This window comes from Aspergillus versicolor (genome assembly GCF_001890125.1).
Source record: "Aspergillus versicolor CBS 583.65 unplaced genomic scaffold ASPVEscaffold_1, whole genome shotgun sequence".
Taxonomy (NCBI): domain Eukaryota; kingdom Fungi; phylum Ascomycota; class Eurotiomycetes; order Eurotiales; family Aspergillaceae; genus Aspergillus; species Aspergillus versicolor.
The window spans coordinates 3,668,105-3,681,556 of NW_024467524.1; the positions used below are offsets into that span (position 1 = coordinate 3,668,105).

The 13,452-nt window shown below is 51.0% G+C and overlaps 3 protein-coding genes across 3 annotated transcripts; 1 reads left to right on the forward strand and 2 right to left on the reverse strand.

Moving 5' to 3' along the window:
• Nucleotides 1-4,647: 4,647 nt before the first annotated feature.
• On the reverse strand, nt 4,648-7,678 carry ASPVEDRAFT_24160 (uncharacterized protein; the record flags this gene model as incomplete). Its single annotated transcript, XM_040809632.1, has 3 exons — nt 4,648-6,968; nt 7,034-7,246; nt 7,312-7,678. 3 exons carry the CDS (start codon nt 7,676-7,678, stop codon nt 4,648-4,650), a joined length of 2,901 nt encoding a protein of 966 aa, XP_040662949.1.
• Nucleotides 7,679-8,390: 712 nt separating this feature from the next.
• On the reverse strand, nt 8,391-9,752 carry ASPVEDRAFT_78919 (uncharacterized protein; the record flags this gene model as incomplete). The annotated part of the gene is made up of 2 exons (XM_040816622.1): nt 8,391-9,011; nt 9,081-9,752. The coding sequence occupies 2 exons, from the start codon at nt 9,750-9,752 to the stop codon at nt 8,391-8,393; spliced, it is 1,293 nt and encodes a 430-aa protein (XP_040662950.1).
• Nucleotides 9,753-10,350: 598 nt separating this feature from the next.
• Nucleotides 10,351-12,148, forward strand: ASPVEDRAFT_24162 (translation initiation factor eIF2B subunit gamma; the record flags this gene model as incomplete). The annotated part of the gene is made up of 2 exons (XM_040809633.1): nt 10,351-10,531; nt 10,581-12,148. 2 exons carry the CDS (start codon nt 10,351-10,353, stop codon nt 12,146-12,148), a joined length of 1,749 nt encoding a protein of 582 aa, XP_040662951.1.
• Nucleotides 12,149-13,452: the final 1,304 nt, after the last annotated feature.

Sequence of the window (13,452 nt, forward strand, 5' to 3'; positions counted from 1 at the left end):
TCTCTCCTGACGATCGAGGCCGTGGATCCTCAACTACCTATCTTAATATTCTTTACACCAGCTGCGAGCCCAATTAATAAGACTACGTGCTGCACTACTCTCTAGTTCATTTTTGTCGAGCCGGCCACAAACATTCTCGAAGGTGTTGCCAACCATGGCTAGCCACTATTGACGTGTCGATCCTGGGCCGATCGTCCAAATTCAGCCATTGGCTTGATTGGCGTGTTTTCTCAACGTTCAAGCTCACGCCGCATTAATGATCGTCTAAGCGCAATAGCGCCGTGAGTCGTGACTCGTTAAGTGATCAAGAAGGGCAAGATACATTCCTACGCTCTCCACTGTTCTCAATCCAACTCTGCGCTTTCTTTCCAATGCCGCTGAGTGAATGACGAAGCGGGAGAAAGGTATACAATACATGCTCTCAAATAAGACGTGCTTTCGCGGAGCTGCAACACGTCCCGCGTTCGATCCTATTCCTTTAGGGGACCTAGGTAAAGGCCTGAGCTCAACTGAGCCAGTTTAACTTAGACTATTCATGATTCAGCATCCAAGTGTTGGCCAGCTGCACATCAAAAGTCTCAGCCAGCCACCAGACCACATGCAGAGCAATCTCTCGCCAAAGCTTCTTCATCGACATTGAAGCAGGCAATCGGGTCCTTCGATATGCGAACTCGTGCTGGTTGGCTGATTCCCGGGAACAATTCATTGTCATTTGGTTTGCGCTTCGACATAATAAATTTATTTTCCGCCCAGGCCCCTGCAGCACGGGGAAGTATGCCGCAAGGGGTTTACCGGGCTATTCAGATTTCAGGGTCATCCCCAGATTGCCACCAGGGTAGCCGCGCCCCTACTGTGCGATGACCGCTTTCCCCCTCCTGATGAAGCCGATAGGCTTTCGCAAGGGCATTGTATCGACTGGCGAAAGTCTTATCATTTCAAGTTTTTCGCCAATATATTGGCAACTGAACCAGGTTTTGCGGATAAGCATCTTGTTATAGTTCCTCGCCGCCAGCGAAAACGCGTATTTTGAGGCAAATATATCGATACTTCGGCCAAAAAAGGTATCTAAACGGCTTTTCAAAGAACACCTCACTTATCGGGCTCTGCGATTGAGATCCAAATTACTATTATCCGATCTAGGTGTCCTCAACGTGCGCAAATCTTGGCATCAGGCATCGGTCCCTGTATTATTTTTGGCCTTTTCGAATGTTCGTCTTCACTTTGGCGCCAAAACAACTATTTGGCTGGGCTGGTGTTGTCCTTGTTCCATAAATTCGAATAGTAAAACTAATAGTGCTCTCAGGATGTGTTTTAGGCTAAAGCCTGTCCACAGTAAGGAGGTTTCTCCAGCCTCAGCTATGTCTAATTAACTCATCTTCATTTGCAGAATGAGCTCTCAATGGTCCAGCTGTGCAGTTAGTCGGTCTCGTTGAGATACAATGCTTTAGCTTTAAAACACTAAGCTTCAACAGGTTCGTACACAAGCCGCATTTGGAATGAGCTTGCCGGCTCATCAAGGGAACACCAATCTCCCAATCCATCAATCTCCAATTCAAGATTTGGTGGCAAAGGTCTGATCTGAGCTTCATCCTCGCTAAGCTCGTATAGCTCGGTCAAGGTTCATTAATACACGGAGCGTGCGCTTGGACATCATTTCACACTCAGGGCCTTGGTCATAGTAGTCAAGATCTTGAAAAAACTTTGATTCATTCGAGAACATGCAAGTCTGGAATCAATGCCCATTTTCCATCCAAACCTTGCCGCTATCACTACTGCAGGTCCATCCATACCCGAAGATCCAAGCGCTGTACCTGGCCCTCACTTGCTCGCACATTTCCCTTTTTCCGAATCACCATATTCGACAATCAAATTTGCCTCCATCTTAGCTTCGAGATGTTCAGCCTCCAAAGGAACCGGAGGAATCGCCCGCCATTTGCGTTATTTGCAGAAGTAGAATAGCATGTGTTTCACGTGCCCAAACGCCGTCCGTCTACTATTGGCGGTCTATCTTCTTTCACCAGATTAGATGCAGGGCACGGTCGATATTATTACTCGTACACAAGCCCTTTTCCCTTTCGTTGATCACGGTGTGGACAAGAGCCAGTAATCGGGATATGAGAGGTGGGTGCCCAGTTGGGCCCCTTGCGTCCTGCCGATTTCCCTTCCAAGTTCCCTTTGCCCATCTTCCGCAGTGTCCAATCGGTGAAATGGAATCGGAGTCACGGTGGCTGTCTTGCAACGTCTCATCCATGAAAAATCCAAATCCAGTTACATTGCATGACAGCCGCCATGGTGTGGTAACCCCGGGGTTAAACCCCAGCGGCTTTTGTTGGCGATTCTCCAACTACCACCGCTTCCTTCGATGCCCTCGTGCGCCCCCTTCCAATGACCCGCCAATAACACTCAACGGTTTCCTATTCTTGATGATCGTTCAATAGATAACAAACCCTATCTTGATTCTCGAACCCCTGTTCAATGTTGCTGCGGGAGGTGGAGCTGTATGCGCATCATCTCCTTGCGGTGTCTCACATTCCTCGCAACGTCATTTATTGGTTATCCCACAAGGCCAGTTCTTCTAGCCTACGAGAAATCAGAGCCTTAAGGATCGACAATGACATGCATTTCGCCGATGCAACAGCACCTGACTAGCCTGAGTCTTTCCGAGTGGCCGGACCGCCGATGCTATGCCCCCAACTAACCCACGACCTGCAGGGCAAGGGACGCATCATTGAACCTTGTCCAAGCTTTTTATCGCCCCTCATATTGGCAGTTTGATGCGTCCTGGAATGCGCAGGCCCAACGCAACGGAACACTTGCATAACATGCTGCAGAGCTACTAGTCTCCTCATTCGTCTGGACATCCACCACGCCAAAGTTAAAAAAGGTACGTGCGCATGCGAGGGTGTAACAAAATTCAGCAATAAATTAAAGCTAATTAGGTAAAATGTCCCTGCAAGAAGGCGAAACCCAACATACATACATAAGCCCCAAGAACCTTCCTTGGCACCCAATAGACGGCGCTTAGATAGCAAGTGGCCACCTACATACGTACGCAACTGCACATACCAAGAACTGCAGGTGTCGCGCAATCGTAGCCCCATCGCCATCCGGTCCATCAGCCATCTCGATGCATTTCATGCATTTCATGCATGTATCGGCAACCAGCGTCGACCCGCAAATCTTTACCCCCATCCACAACTCCGCAGAGGTGCCCGTTCCTCCATTCCTACTATTATTCGCCATCTACGTGAGATTGTGTGCTCTGCCCCAAGTGTCCGGGGTTGCACAACCCTCCACTCCCCGGCGTCTTACTTGACCTCAAGCTTCAAACCTGGCGGAGAATGCGCCTCGCTCTGGCTGTGCGTTTCGAGACACATGGAGGGTAGTATTGCGCATGCAAGAAAGAAATGCCTGCCTGCCCGCCTGCCTGGTCTCGTGAATCGTGAATCGTGAACCATAGTCATGTGTCGCTTCCTACGCTTTGTTGACGTTGAATTGGAGGTCGGTCTGGAGGATCCGCTCGCGGGTTGTTGCCGCTATGGCCATGTTCCATCCTCCCCTCTACAGCAGACCAACTAAACGGGAGAACTTTTCCAAGGTTTAGCGCGGCGATGTGCCGAGCCCTGGGGCAGGTGCCCGGGCTATCAAGTGATATCTGGCATATCGGGGTCCTTGGCAGAGCTCTCTCGGCATCAGAGTACACTGCCAGTACTCGCTCACAGTACGGTGGTTCTGGTTTCTCATTACCTGGTAGTAAGGGCCCCCCTCGGTTGTGGGAATATGTGGTCAGTAAGAAGCAGCTGCTAGTTAGTTAAGCTGGCTTCTCATCAGTGTCATCCCCTTTTCTGGGGCTGAATACCGAAGGAAAGCTCCCCCATGGAGCGACACACATATATATATATATATGTATACTGAACTAGAACTAGTAATAACTCGAACAATTAATTGTTGGCATATAATGCAAATAGAAAGACGGCCTAATACCACCAGTGGGGTTTTTAGTCGAACAGTCTTTCGATATTAATCTGGTTCTCTTTTAATTTACGAGCACAAATAAAATAAACCTGTTCGTATTCACTGATCAACTGAAGAGGAGCCCCGGCTATAAAAAAAATGGTATCAAGTCTGGTTTCCTGCGTGCTCCCTTCCCAACGCGAGAATAAAAAATATTGAATCAATAACCTGTCCCAATGATACAATTGCCCAACATATAGCATAAACAAGAAAGAAGTTGAGAAAAACTGATGGAGAAAAAGTGGTGGGCAAGAAGAAGAGAAGTAAACTGAAGAGGAAAATGAGAATGAGAATGAAAATAAAATAACGGTGAAACCATGACCAAGTAATAAAAAGAAAGAAAAACGCCGGCCGCCCCTGTTTTATCTCGAGTCCCTGGTTTGTCCTATACATTGGTCCCAAATGGAATAAGCAAAAAGAGAAGAAAATTGCTTGCGATGAAAGAGGAGGATAAAAAGTGGTGTGAAGATGTGATGCTAAAGGCCCTATGGATTCGGATTGCACAAGACTTTGAGTCACCAAGTCCAATAGGAGGAGGAAAGAAGAAAGATTCAAGGAATATGGTCGTGTATGGATCAAGAAAACAAAACTGCTGCCTCCAAGCCATTAATCGTCAACGTCAAAAAAAAAGCATTACTTGCCCATTCCATTCTGCATCATGTTATGTTGCTGTTGCTGTTGCACCGCCTGGGCATGCTGAGCAGCAACTTGTCGCTGCGCTATTTCGGCGCGCTCGCGCCGCATTATGTCTTGCACAAATCCTTTAGCAGCTTGTTCAAGGCCAACGCTATACTCCTGCGCAACCTGGGGTGGATATTGCGTTGGTGGTCCATACTGCGGCATCAGGCGACTGGCCATGTCCTGCCGCAACCTTAAGAGCCGTTGTTGATAGATCTGAGTGTATCTTTGTGTTGCATTCACTCGCGGTTGCATATTCATACCCTGCATGTTTTGTGGGAGTTGGCCACCGTTGGCTTGGGCCGCCGCCATTAAGATCTGTTGTTGCTGCGCATTCATCTGCGGGCTGTTTTGAAGCAATTGCCCTTGTTGAGGCTGTTGCGGCTGTTGGCCCTGTATCTGAGGGTTTGTTTGATGCTGTTGCCTTTGCTGTTGCTGGTGCTGCTGCGCCACCTGCATTTGTGCAAGCTGTGCACGCATCAACTGAGCTTGGTATGCCTGGGGATTCGAGAACTTTTGTTGTTGAGCGTTCTGCTGTTGTTGCGGTTGCGGTTGGGGTTGCTGCTGCTGTTGCTGCTGCATAACCTGTTGTTGGTGGTTCTGGATATTTTGCTGTGCCTGCATATTTGCCTGAAGCTGAGCATATTGTTGTGGGGTGAGCTGGCTGGAATTTACATGCCCTTGTTGAGCGAGGAGTTGCTGTCTTTGCATCAAAAATTGTTGTTGCTGCTGTGGGGTGAGTCCCATTTGACCTCCCATTTGCGGTGTTCCCATCATGGTCTGATTCATCACAGGCGTTGGAGCCATGGAGGAGCGCGGTGGACTAGCATGGCTCATACGCTGAGTAGGTGTAACGTTCCGCATTACCGGGGTTGCTTGAGACATTGCGGGCGTTCCCTGCGTCATTTGTGGGGTTCCATGCCTGCTCTGCCCTTGCTGGCTTCTAGATGCCACCATGGGATGGCTCATCATGTTGGGGTGAGCATGCTGTAAAGCAGATGGAGGTCTCTGGGGGCTACCAGCACCCTGCATGGAAGAAGTCATCGCCATGGGCACGCTAGCTTGAGTGGGCATTGTATTGCCAACAAGTGGTGAAGAAGTATTGAGGGCGGTCTGGTTGAGAGGTGTTTGGTTGCGCACCACCGGTGACGACTGAGGTGCTTGCGCGACACCATTAGGTTGGTTCATGACGTGCCGGTTCTGCTGTTGCGCAGCAAGTTGTGCTTGCGCCTGCTGTGCAGCGAGCTGCTGTCTCCGAGTTTCCTCTCTAGCCTGCTCTTCCGCCTGACGCTGTTCTGCTAGCCGGCGCCTCTCCTTCTCTTGTTCCTGTTGCTGCCTCTTGACCATTTCTTGCTTCACCTTAGCTTCGTTCTCACGCCTTGTTTTCTCCTCGTGTTGGATTCTGATATTTTCAAGGGTTTTAAATCGTGAGAAGCGAGGCTCGAAAGGCACAGCACCGCCAGTGTCGTCGACAGCTGCCGATTTTGGCCCTCCTGCAGCTCCAGAGGTAGTAGGCTCCAGCCGTTCATCCATGATAAGCATGAACCTCTCCTCCTCGGCCGCCAATGCTTCGTCAGCTGCCAGTTCTGCAACTGTGCGCTTTCTTCTCTTCGGCGAAGGTGGCGCGTCGCGGTGAAGCGGGCTCTCCATGAATTTCAATAGGGCCTGCACATCCTCAAAGGTGTCCACAGGCTCCAAAAACAAGGGTGGCGCGAGAGCCCTTGTTAGCTTGGATTCGCATTCCATAAGCTCCTGCGGTTCGACCATCATTTTCTGCTTTTTTGCAACATGACCACCTTCAAGTTGAGTAGATGCGCCAGGAGATGGGGGAGCCGCTGCGGACTGGGCTTGAGGACGTGATGAAGCGGAACCTGTCTGTTTGGCAGCCCTTGGGTCGGGTGTGGTCGCAAGCAGAGTCAACTCCGCCTGCAACGACCGAGGTGTTGGGTGAAGAACGGTTGTGAAGACGCGAGGTTTAGGAGGGGTTTGCTTATGTTGAGAGGCTGAAGCGGCATCTTGAGAGTCCTGGTGAGATTGGCCATCCTGCTCATCGCTTTCTTTTTTATCCGACTGTTCTGCTGCGGTTTCGGTACTGGCTGGCTTCTCTGACGCCAGTTGATTCTGCTTCGGATACGGTACATATGCCGACGGGGTAATATGCTCATTGTAGTTGTGGATGGAGAATGGAGTATTGTTATCGTTTGAAGAGGGTACGGTGGATTTCCTGGTTTGTGCAGATACTGATTTATGATCGACCACGCGTACAATGAGGCAGCCTGAATCGGCAACCAGTTAGCAAAGCGCAGAGAATAGAATAAGGCGTCGGAGAAATATATCCCACCTTCATAGAAGCGAACATTGGCGCGCAGCAATTCCTCCATCATATCATGGGGAACAGTACCCGCACGAATATGTTCAATGATGACCTTCATCTCCGAGTTGTATGGGAAGCTTCCATCCTGCTGCTCGAAACGAAAATGTGTAGGGTGAAGGTGGAGGATCAGCGACGGAGGGAATTTGGCAAATTTCTTCAAGATATAAGGTGATGTTTTGACTGTAGTGTATGTCACTGTTAGCAATGTTTAACTTCCACTATAGCCGCCTTCTGGTAACACTAACCATAAGGTTCAGAAAACGCTTTACCAGCTCCGCGATCATTGTCTGAAGAAGAGTTCTTCAAAGCCGGCTTTTGTAACCTTATGGCTTGATCGCCTAGCTTTTGCGCCTCTTTTCTGGGCCGGCCTAGGGATCCCTTTGTAGCGGTGTTGTTCGAATTGCCAATGCCATTGGCGCCGTTCAGAGCTGGATGACTCGTGGAACTTGGCACCGCAGACTGCCCAGCCCCTGGAAGGCGTTTTGAAGTAGTAGGAGGAGATGAAGACGATTGCTGCGGCCTTGCGCCATTGATTCCGGATTGAACGAAAGGCGGGGGCGGCCGCTTCATCTTAGGGGGATGTGAGGTGGTTTTGGAGATCGCGGTTGCCATCTTGTCGGGGTCAACGCCGGAGTGCGTTTCCGATCAATAACTCCTAAAGGCGACTTTTGGGAACGTGAATCCGGCTATAGCAGACGCAAGTCGTGCTCCGAAAATCGTTCGTCGATGGTATAACCGGGGGACGAGACATGTGGGGAGCGGACGCGGAGAGTAACAAGGAGCGCCGCGGGATACAACACGGGCGGTGGCAGGGGTCCCGGTGTCGCTAGATAATCAGGTCACTGGATCCCATTGAAAGAACGTCCTTCACAGACAAAGTGAGTAGGCAAGTGATCACAGTGGTGGTTGTCGCTGCGAGAAGGAGTTTGGTGATGCCAAGCCAAGACGTCGTGAAGGAGAGCCTGGTCAGGTGATAGCCGCTTTGAGCCTTTTCCACGTGATGTACATGTTTGGGATTGAATGAGTCAGCATCATAAGTTTACTGCTGGGTTCTATGATGTCGACACATTAAGTATATGTGGTACATGGCTATTTGAAGGCAGCTGCAACAATGGTTCTCATATAATTGGTATTGCTTGGGCATCATACAATATAGACACAATACCTGGAAAGGTAAAATCACAAGTCATAAAGCTAGGGAATCACATCATGGTCATCCAAGTCCACAAGAAATAACAAAGAAGTAACAATATAAACATTCATAAAATTAGCCACCATATCCAAACCATCTGCGGCATGCTAGTTGTGGGTATATCATCATGCTCTAGTCATGGCCGCTGATTCTACGTCGCCAATCATCCCCGACACGGAGCACATCAACCACGTCAATACGTTTACCAATGCCAGTAACACCCTCCTTGCGCCACCATTTCTCATCGTTGCCCGCAAGTGCTGATTCATCGTCGCTATCGATGAGGCCGCCTCGGCCACCTTCGTCACCAACAACGACAACAACCTGCCTGACCCAGCCGGAGACGTGGTTCACTGCAGCCCCATCTTGACCAGATAATGACTCTTGAACATAGACAGTATCAGGCGATAGATGACGGACAAGGTGTACATATCCGGTAGGGGAGTTGAAGGGCATGATCATGGTGTCCTTTTCGACGATGGCCTGACTCTGTGTGTATAAAGTGTTGAACAGGGGAGTTGTACCTTCCGGGTTTTCAGCCTGTCGAGGCTCCAAAGTGGATAGGTTTGCAGTGGCCCCTTCGGCGGATGGGGCAGCTTCCTCGGGAGCAATGTTTGAGTATGACGACGTGACTGACAATGTGTGCGAGGAGCCACCTTGGTTGGGTGCGTGCTTCAATCCGGGCGAATAGATCAAGACAAAGACTTTTGCGGAATCCGGGTTGACATGTTCAGGAAGGTGAGAAAGGATAGACTACAAACAACACTGATCAGCACGATTGAATAAAAAACAAAACCACAACAGGGTCACGCGACAACATACCACATGGTCAGAGGTCAGGTCTTCGTGGTCAAGGTGCGATGATTCCGATGATACGACAATTACCACTGTCTTTTTCCTCTTTTCCGAAGTCGCGAGGCCACTACCGACGCCACGCGTTGGGGCCTGGCTGGGCAGAGTAGCGTCTGGCTGGTTCCTTTGCTGATTCCGGGATTCCACCTCCTCTGACCATCGGGAATGGTCCTCGAAATCACCTCTATTCTCCTCTCGGATTGAAGTCAGAGCTCCTCCAACAAATGCTCCTGCTGCGGCCACACCCGCGGCAACCCTCTTGCTCGCACCATCAAAGATCTGTTGGGGACTTGGCGTACGCCGCAATGCTCCTTGCATGCGGCCCATCACACTGGCATCCTCGTTCGGATCTCCATGGATGTCGAAACCTGTCGCTCGAGCGTATTCACCGTCCTCAAATTGGCCAGGCGGGAATGACACCCCGCCAGGGCCAGTCGCGGGTTGATCACCACGTCGAGGATAGTCGCGATCATCCTCGTCATCTTCTTCATTGCGCTCCGTCCATATCCAAGCCGCAACACCAATGGCAGCAATACCAACAGTCAGGGCGAGAGGCGCCCAGTATCCCATCACAGTGCGCTGACCACTCCGGCTGAAACCGGTACCCACCCGCCGATGGCGAGCATCCTGGGAGTGAGACATCGCGCGGTCAACGATAACAATTAAAGACAGCGCATAGATTCACGTCGGTCGCGATAAATCGCATTCACATCTCAAGGTTAACGGAGGATCAATGGTTGCGGGGGGGCTGGGATATCGAGAAGGATGAGAAAGGAGGGAGAACTATGGGGAAGGCTGGGGCCTCGGAGTGGACGAGAAACATGTGGCTGGTGACGCTTTGTTTTGCCGCGGTGTTTACGGAGACGGGGTTGCGATGCTGTTTTGTTCTGTTTGCACAACATGCTGAGTCATCTTATCCTATCGGCACGTGAGGTGGGCTTGACTCGAAAAATAGTTGCGGAGTGATGGGAGTTTGACTCACGGAGCGCAGACGAGACGCGGCAATTTGACTGTTCCTGTCCTGGAAAGGATCAATACAGACACGCGTTATACTGCCATTCTATGCGCATTTTGAATTCATACGAGCAGCCCCGCCGCGATTTCGCCCATATAGCAGAGCGCTTTCCCCTCATCCCCGCGGTGATATCACACGCCAGTACCGAGCATATTCCCACGAGCTAGCGGGCAGACACTGCAGAAGACTTTAGAACCAATTGTCCTATCATATACCTCAGTCGCAATGCCACATTCTGTCCCAGTACCCCCGACGGGGTTCCAAGCGCTCATCCTTTGCGGGCCAGGTGTTTCCCTCAACACGTTCACTTCAGACCCAGAGGAATTCCCAAAGGCTCTGATTCCCATCGCGAACCGTCCTATGGTATGGTATCCGCTGGACTGGTGCTATCGTATGGGAATAAGCAGTATGTTGTTACACCTCCGTGCCCGGCAATCGTGATCTAACACCCCCAGATATAACTCTTATCACACCTCCCCCTAGCCAAGGGCCCCTCGAGGCTGCTCTATCACAGAATCCTCACCTCACCTCTCTCCCATCGCCATCTCCATCCGTACTAGCGCCCGCCGATTTAACGCTGACAACGGGTACCGCCGAATTGCTACGCCTTCCTGAAGTTCAAGCGTGTATAAAATCCGACTTTCTTCTTCTACCCTGCGACCTCATATGCGATATCCCAGGCGAATCCCTGTTAGAAGCATGGATGGTCTCACAAAGCGCACTCGGTGGGTCGACACTTGCCGGAGGGTGGAATACCAATGGCCCAAAAACGATAGGCATGGGTGGTGAAGCAGGGGGGCGTCGCGGGGGTTTAGCGGTATATTATCAAACAAAGGGGAGGGAAGAAAGTGTCAAGGGAGAAGTGACTGATTTTGTTGCTACCGCTCCCCTTGAGCAAGGCGAGGCGCCGGCGGTTTCCCATCCGACAGACCGCCCAGGTGCGCTACGGTTCGGGTTATCTAAGCTGGTGCTTTCTATGCCTATGGATACAGTCAAAGAAAAGATGGAGGAAGACAAGGGGCTACTTATCCGCCATTCGCTTGTGAAGAAGCACGCACAAGTAAAGATGCTAACCAGCTTCCGAGACGCACACATTTATGTATTCCCCTATTGGGTGAAGGAAATGGCTCGGCTCAACGAAAAGTTTGAAAGTGTCAGTGAAGATCTTGTGGGATGGTGGGCGAAAGCCGATTGGCAAACAGGGCTGGGAGAAAAACTCCGATTGAACGAAATATTTCGGCAGAGCCAAACCGTCGGGCAGAGTGGGAGCATGGACGACGAATCACTGGAGGAGGAGATTGACATCAAAGCCATGAGCACCACCAAGGCTGGCGCTGGAGAGTCCCACGACACATCATCGGCTGAAGCACCAGCCGAATTCCAATTCGCCTCCCGGGTCCAGAGCTCAGGCCCCGACTCGGGCATAGAGCCACCGCGAAAAGGAAAACTCATTACCCCCCCAGTGCTAGCTTACATGCATTCGGCCCTACCCTCTGCACCGTTGGTCAGGCGCGTCGACGCATCTTCTCTTCTTCTCTCCGTGTCGCTTCGACTTGCAAAACTCGAATCTGTCGAAGAGGCTGGCAAAGTAGCTGCCTCTCCGTTTGCGCACAACCAAAAGGTCGCGTACCCTGCGGGTGTCGCTCAGCGCTGCACAGTCACCAAGTCTGACTGTCTTCTCGCCGACAATGTTACCGTGGAGGAGAAGTGTGTGATTAAGGAGACCGTAATCGGGGTCGGTTGCCATATCGCCAGCGGTGCTCGATTAACCCGCTGCCTGGTGATGGACGGGGCTGTCGTTGGAGAACGCTGTCAGTTGACAGGCTGCATCGTTGGACGCCGCAGCAAGATCGGGCGTGAGTGTGTCCTAAAGGAGTGTGAAATCCAGGACGGCCACGGCGTCGAAGAGCAGACAGACGCCAAGAACGAGAAGTTTATGAGATTCGAGGGGTTAGATGAGGATGCGGATGACATGGACGAGGCTGAAGACTTTGGAGATGATGGCAGCGACTTAGGGTTCTGATCTTCTTCTGATCTGGCCCTGTTGATGGGACTAATCCAGACAGTGACTAGTAGGAGCTAGTACTCCGTGCATTCTAGCTAGCTACTCTTCTCTCCGTCGATGCGATTTAACGACCGGTATAGATGATAGACTTGACGCTGAATAACGAATAGGGTAAAAAAAAAGTTTGATTCTGTGTCCTCTTGTCGGAGCAAATGAAGTGCCCAGTCGTTATTGGGAATCCATATCACATATAGAGGTTCATCAACCCTGACCTTGAATATATAACCAGCAGCTACAGAGACGTCCTGGTAGTGTAAGATCGGATAACAAACTACCATATGGGGAAGTTTCGGATCCCAGTCCCGTCGCCACAGTTCCCCCTGACCGGTGTAAGCTTATCTACATGAAGGTAGATAGGTATCTTGGTGTGCATTCAATACCAAAATGCAAGATCGTATCTAAGTACCCAAGAAGGTAGACTCCCGGTCAACGGGACAGGAATGACCTTAGCCTTCCCAAGTCACCCTCTCACCAGAAACCAGTGCAGCAGGACAGCAGCTGAGAGACCATCGACCACTGTAAGTCCTGGCCAGTGAGCCCCGCCATACCATACCAAACCAGCCCACCAACCCACCACACCTAACGCAAGGCTATTTTTTGTCTCGGGATCTTGACTCAAGCGGACCCCCACTTTCTTAGTATGAGGTTTCCAGTTCCAGCGACATGCAGCCGCCTCCAAGAAACTAAAAAGTACTGCGGGCCGCTTCTGCGCACATGCTCTGAATGCCAGTGCCTGTGCCAGTGCCAGTGTCAGTCGACCCTTGTTGCAAATGCTCCGTTTACGGCTACGGCTATGCCGCTACACCGCTACGGGCGCCGGGCAAGGAGGAGGTTGCTACGGCCTTAACTAGCAGGGGGCCAAAGAGTTAATAGACGAGTAAGAGGCCCAGTTGGGAAACGAACTAAAATTCCAGGCGTAAGCACTACACAGGGTGGGCGATATCTTAGCATACGTACGGTGTAGTAGTAGATGTGGAGTGGGAAAGGGGAGGGGGAGTAAAGTGATGACAGGGGACGTGCAGAGATGGCTGGCGGGGCGTTGACTGGGATGTCATTCTCCGGAATTCAGTCGTGATGTGGGATGTCGAGCCGAAGGAGACATTCGACGGATCATTGTTGAAGAGTAGGGAATAACCCCATTATTACAGAGTCATTGACAGGAAATTGGGTTCGGGGCCGGTGTCTTCCCTATATAGGTAGGAGAGACGTCGCCCGCCCCGTATCTCTGGCCGCACACGCACGCTTTGTTTGGGCTCGGGCAA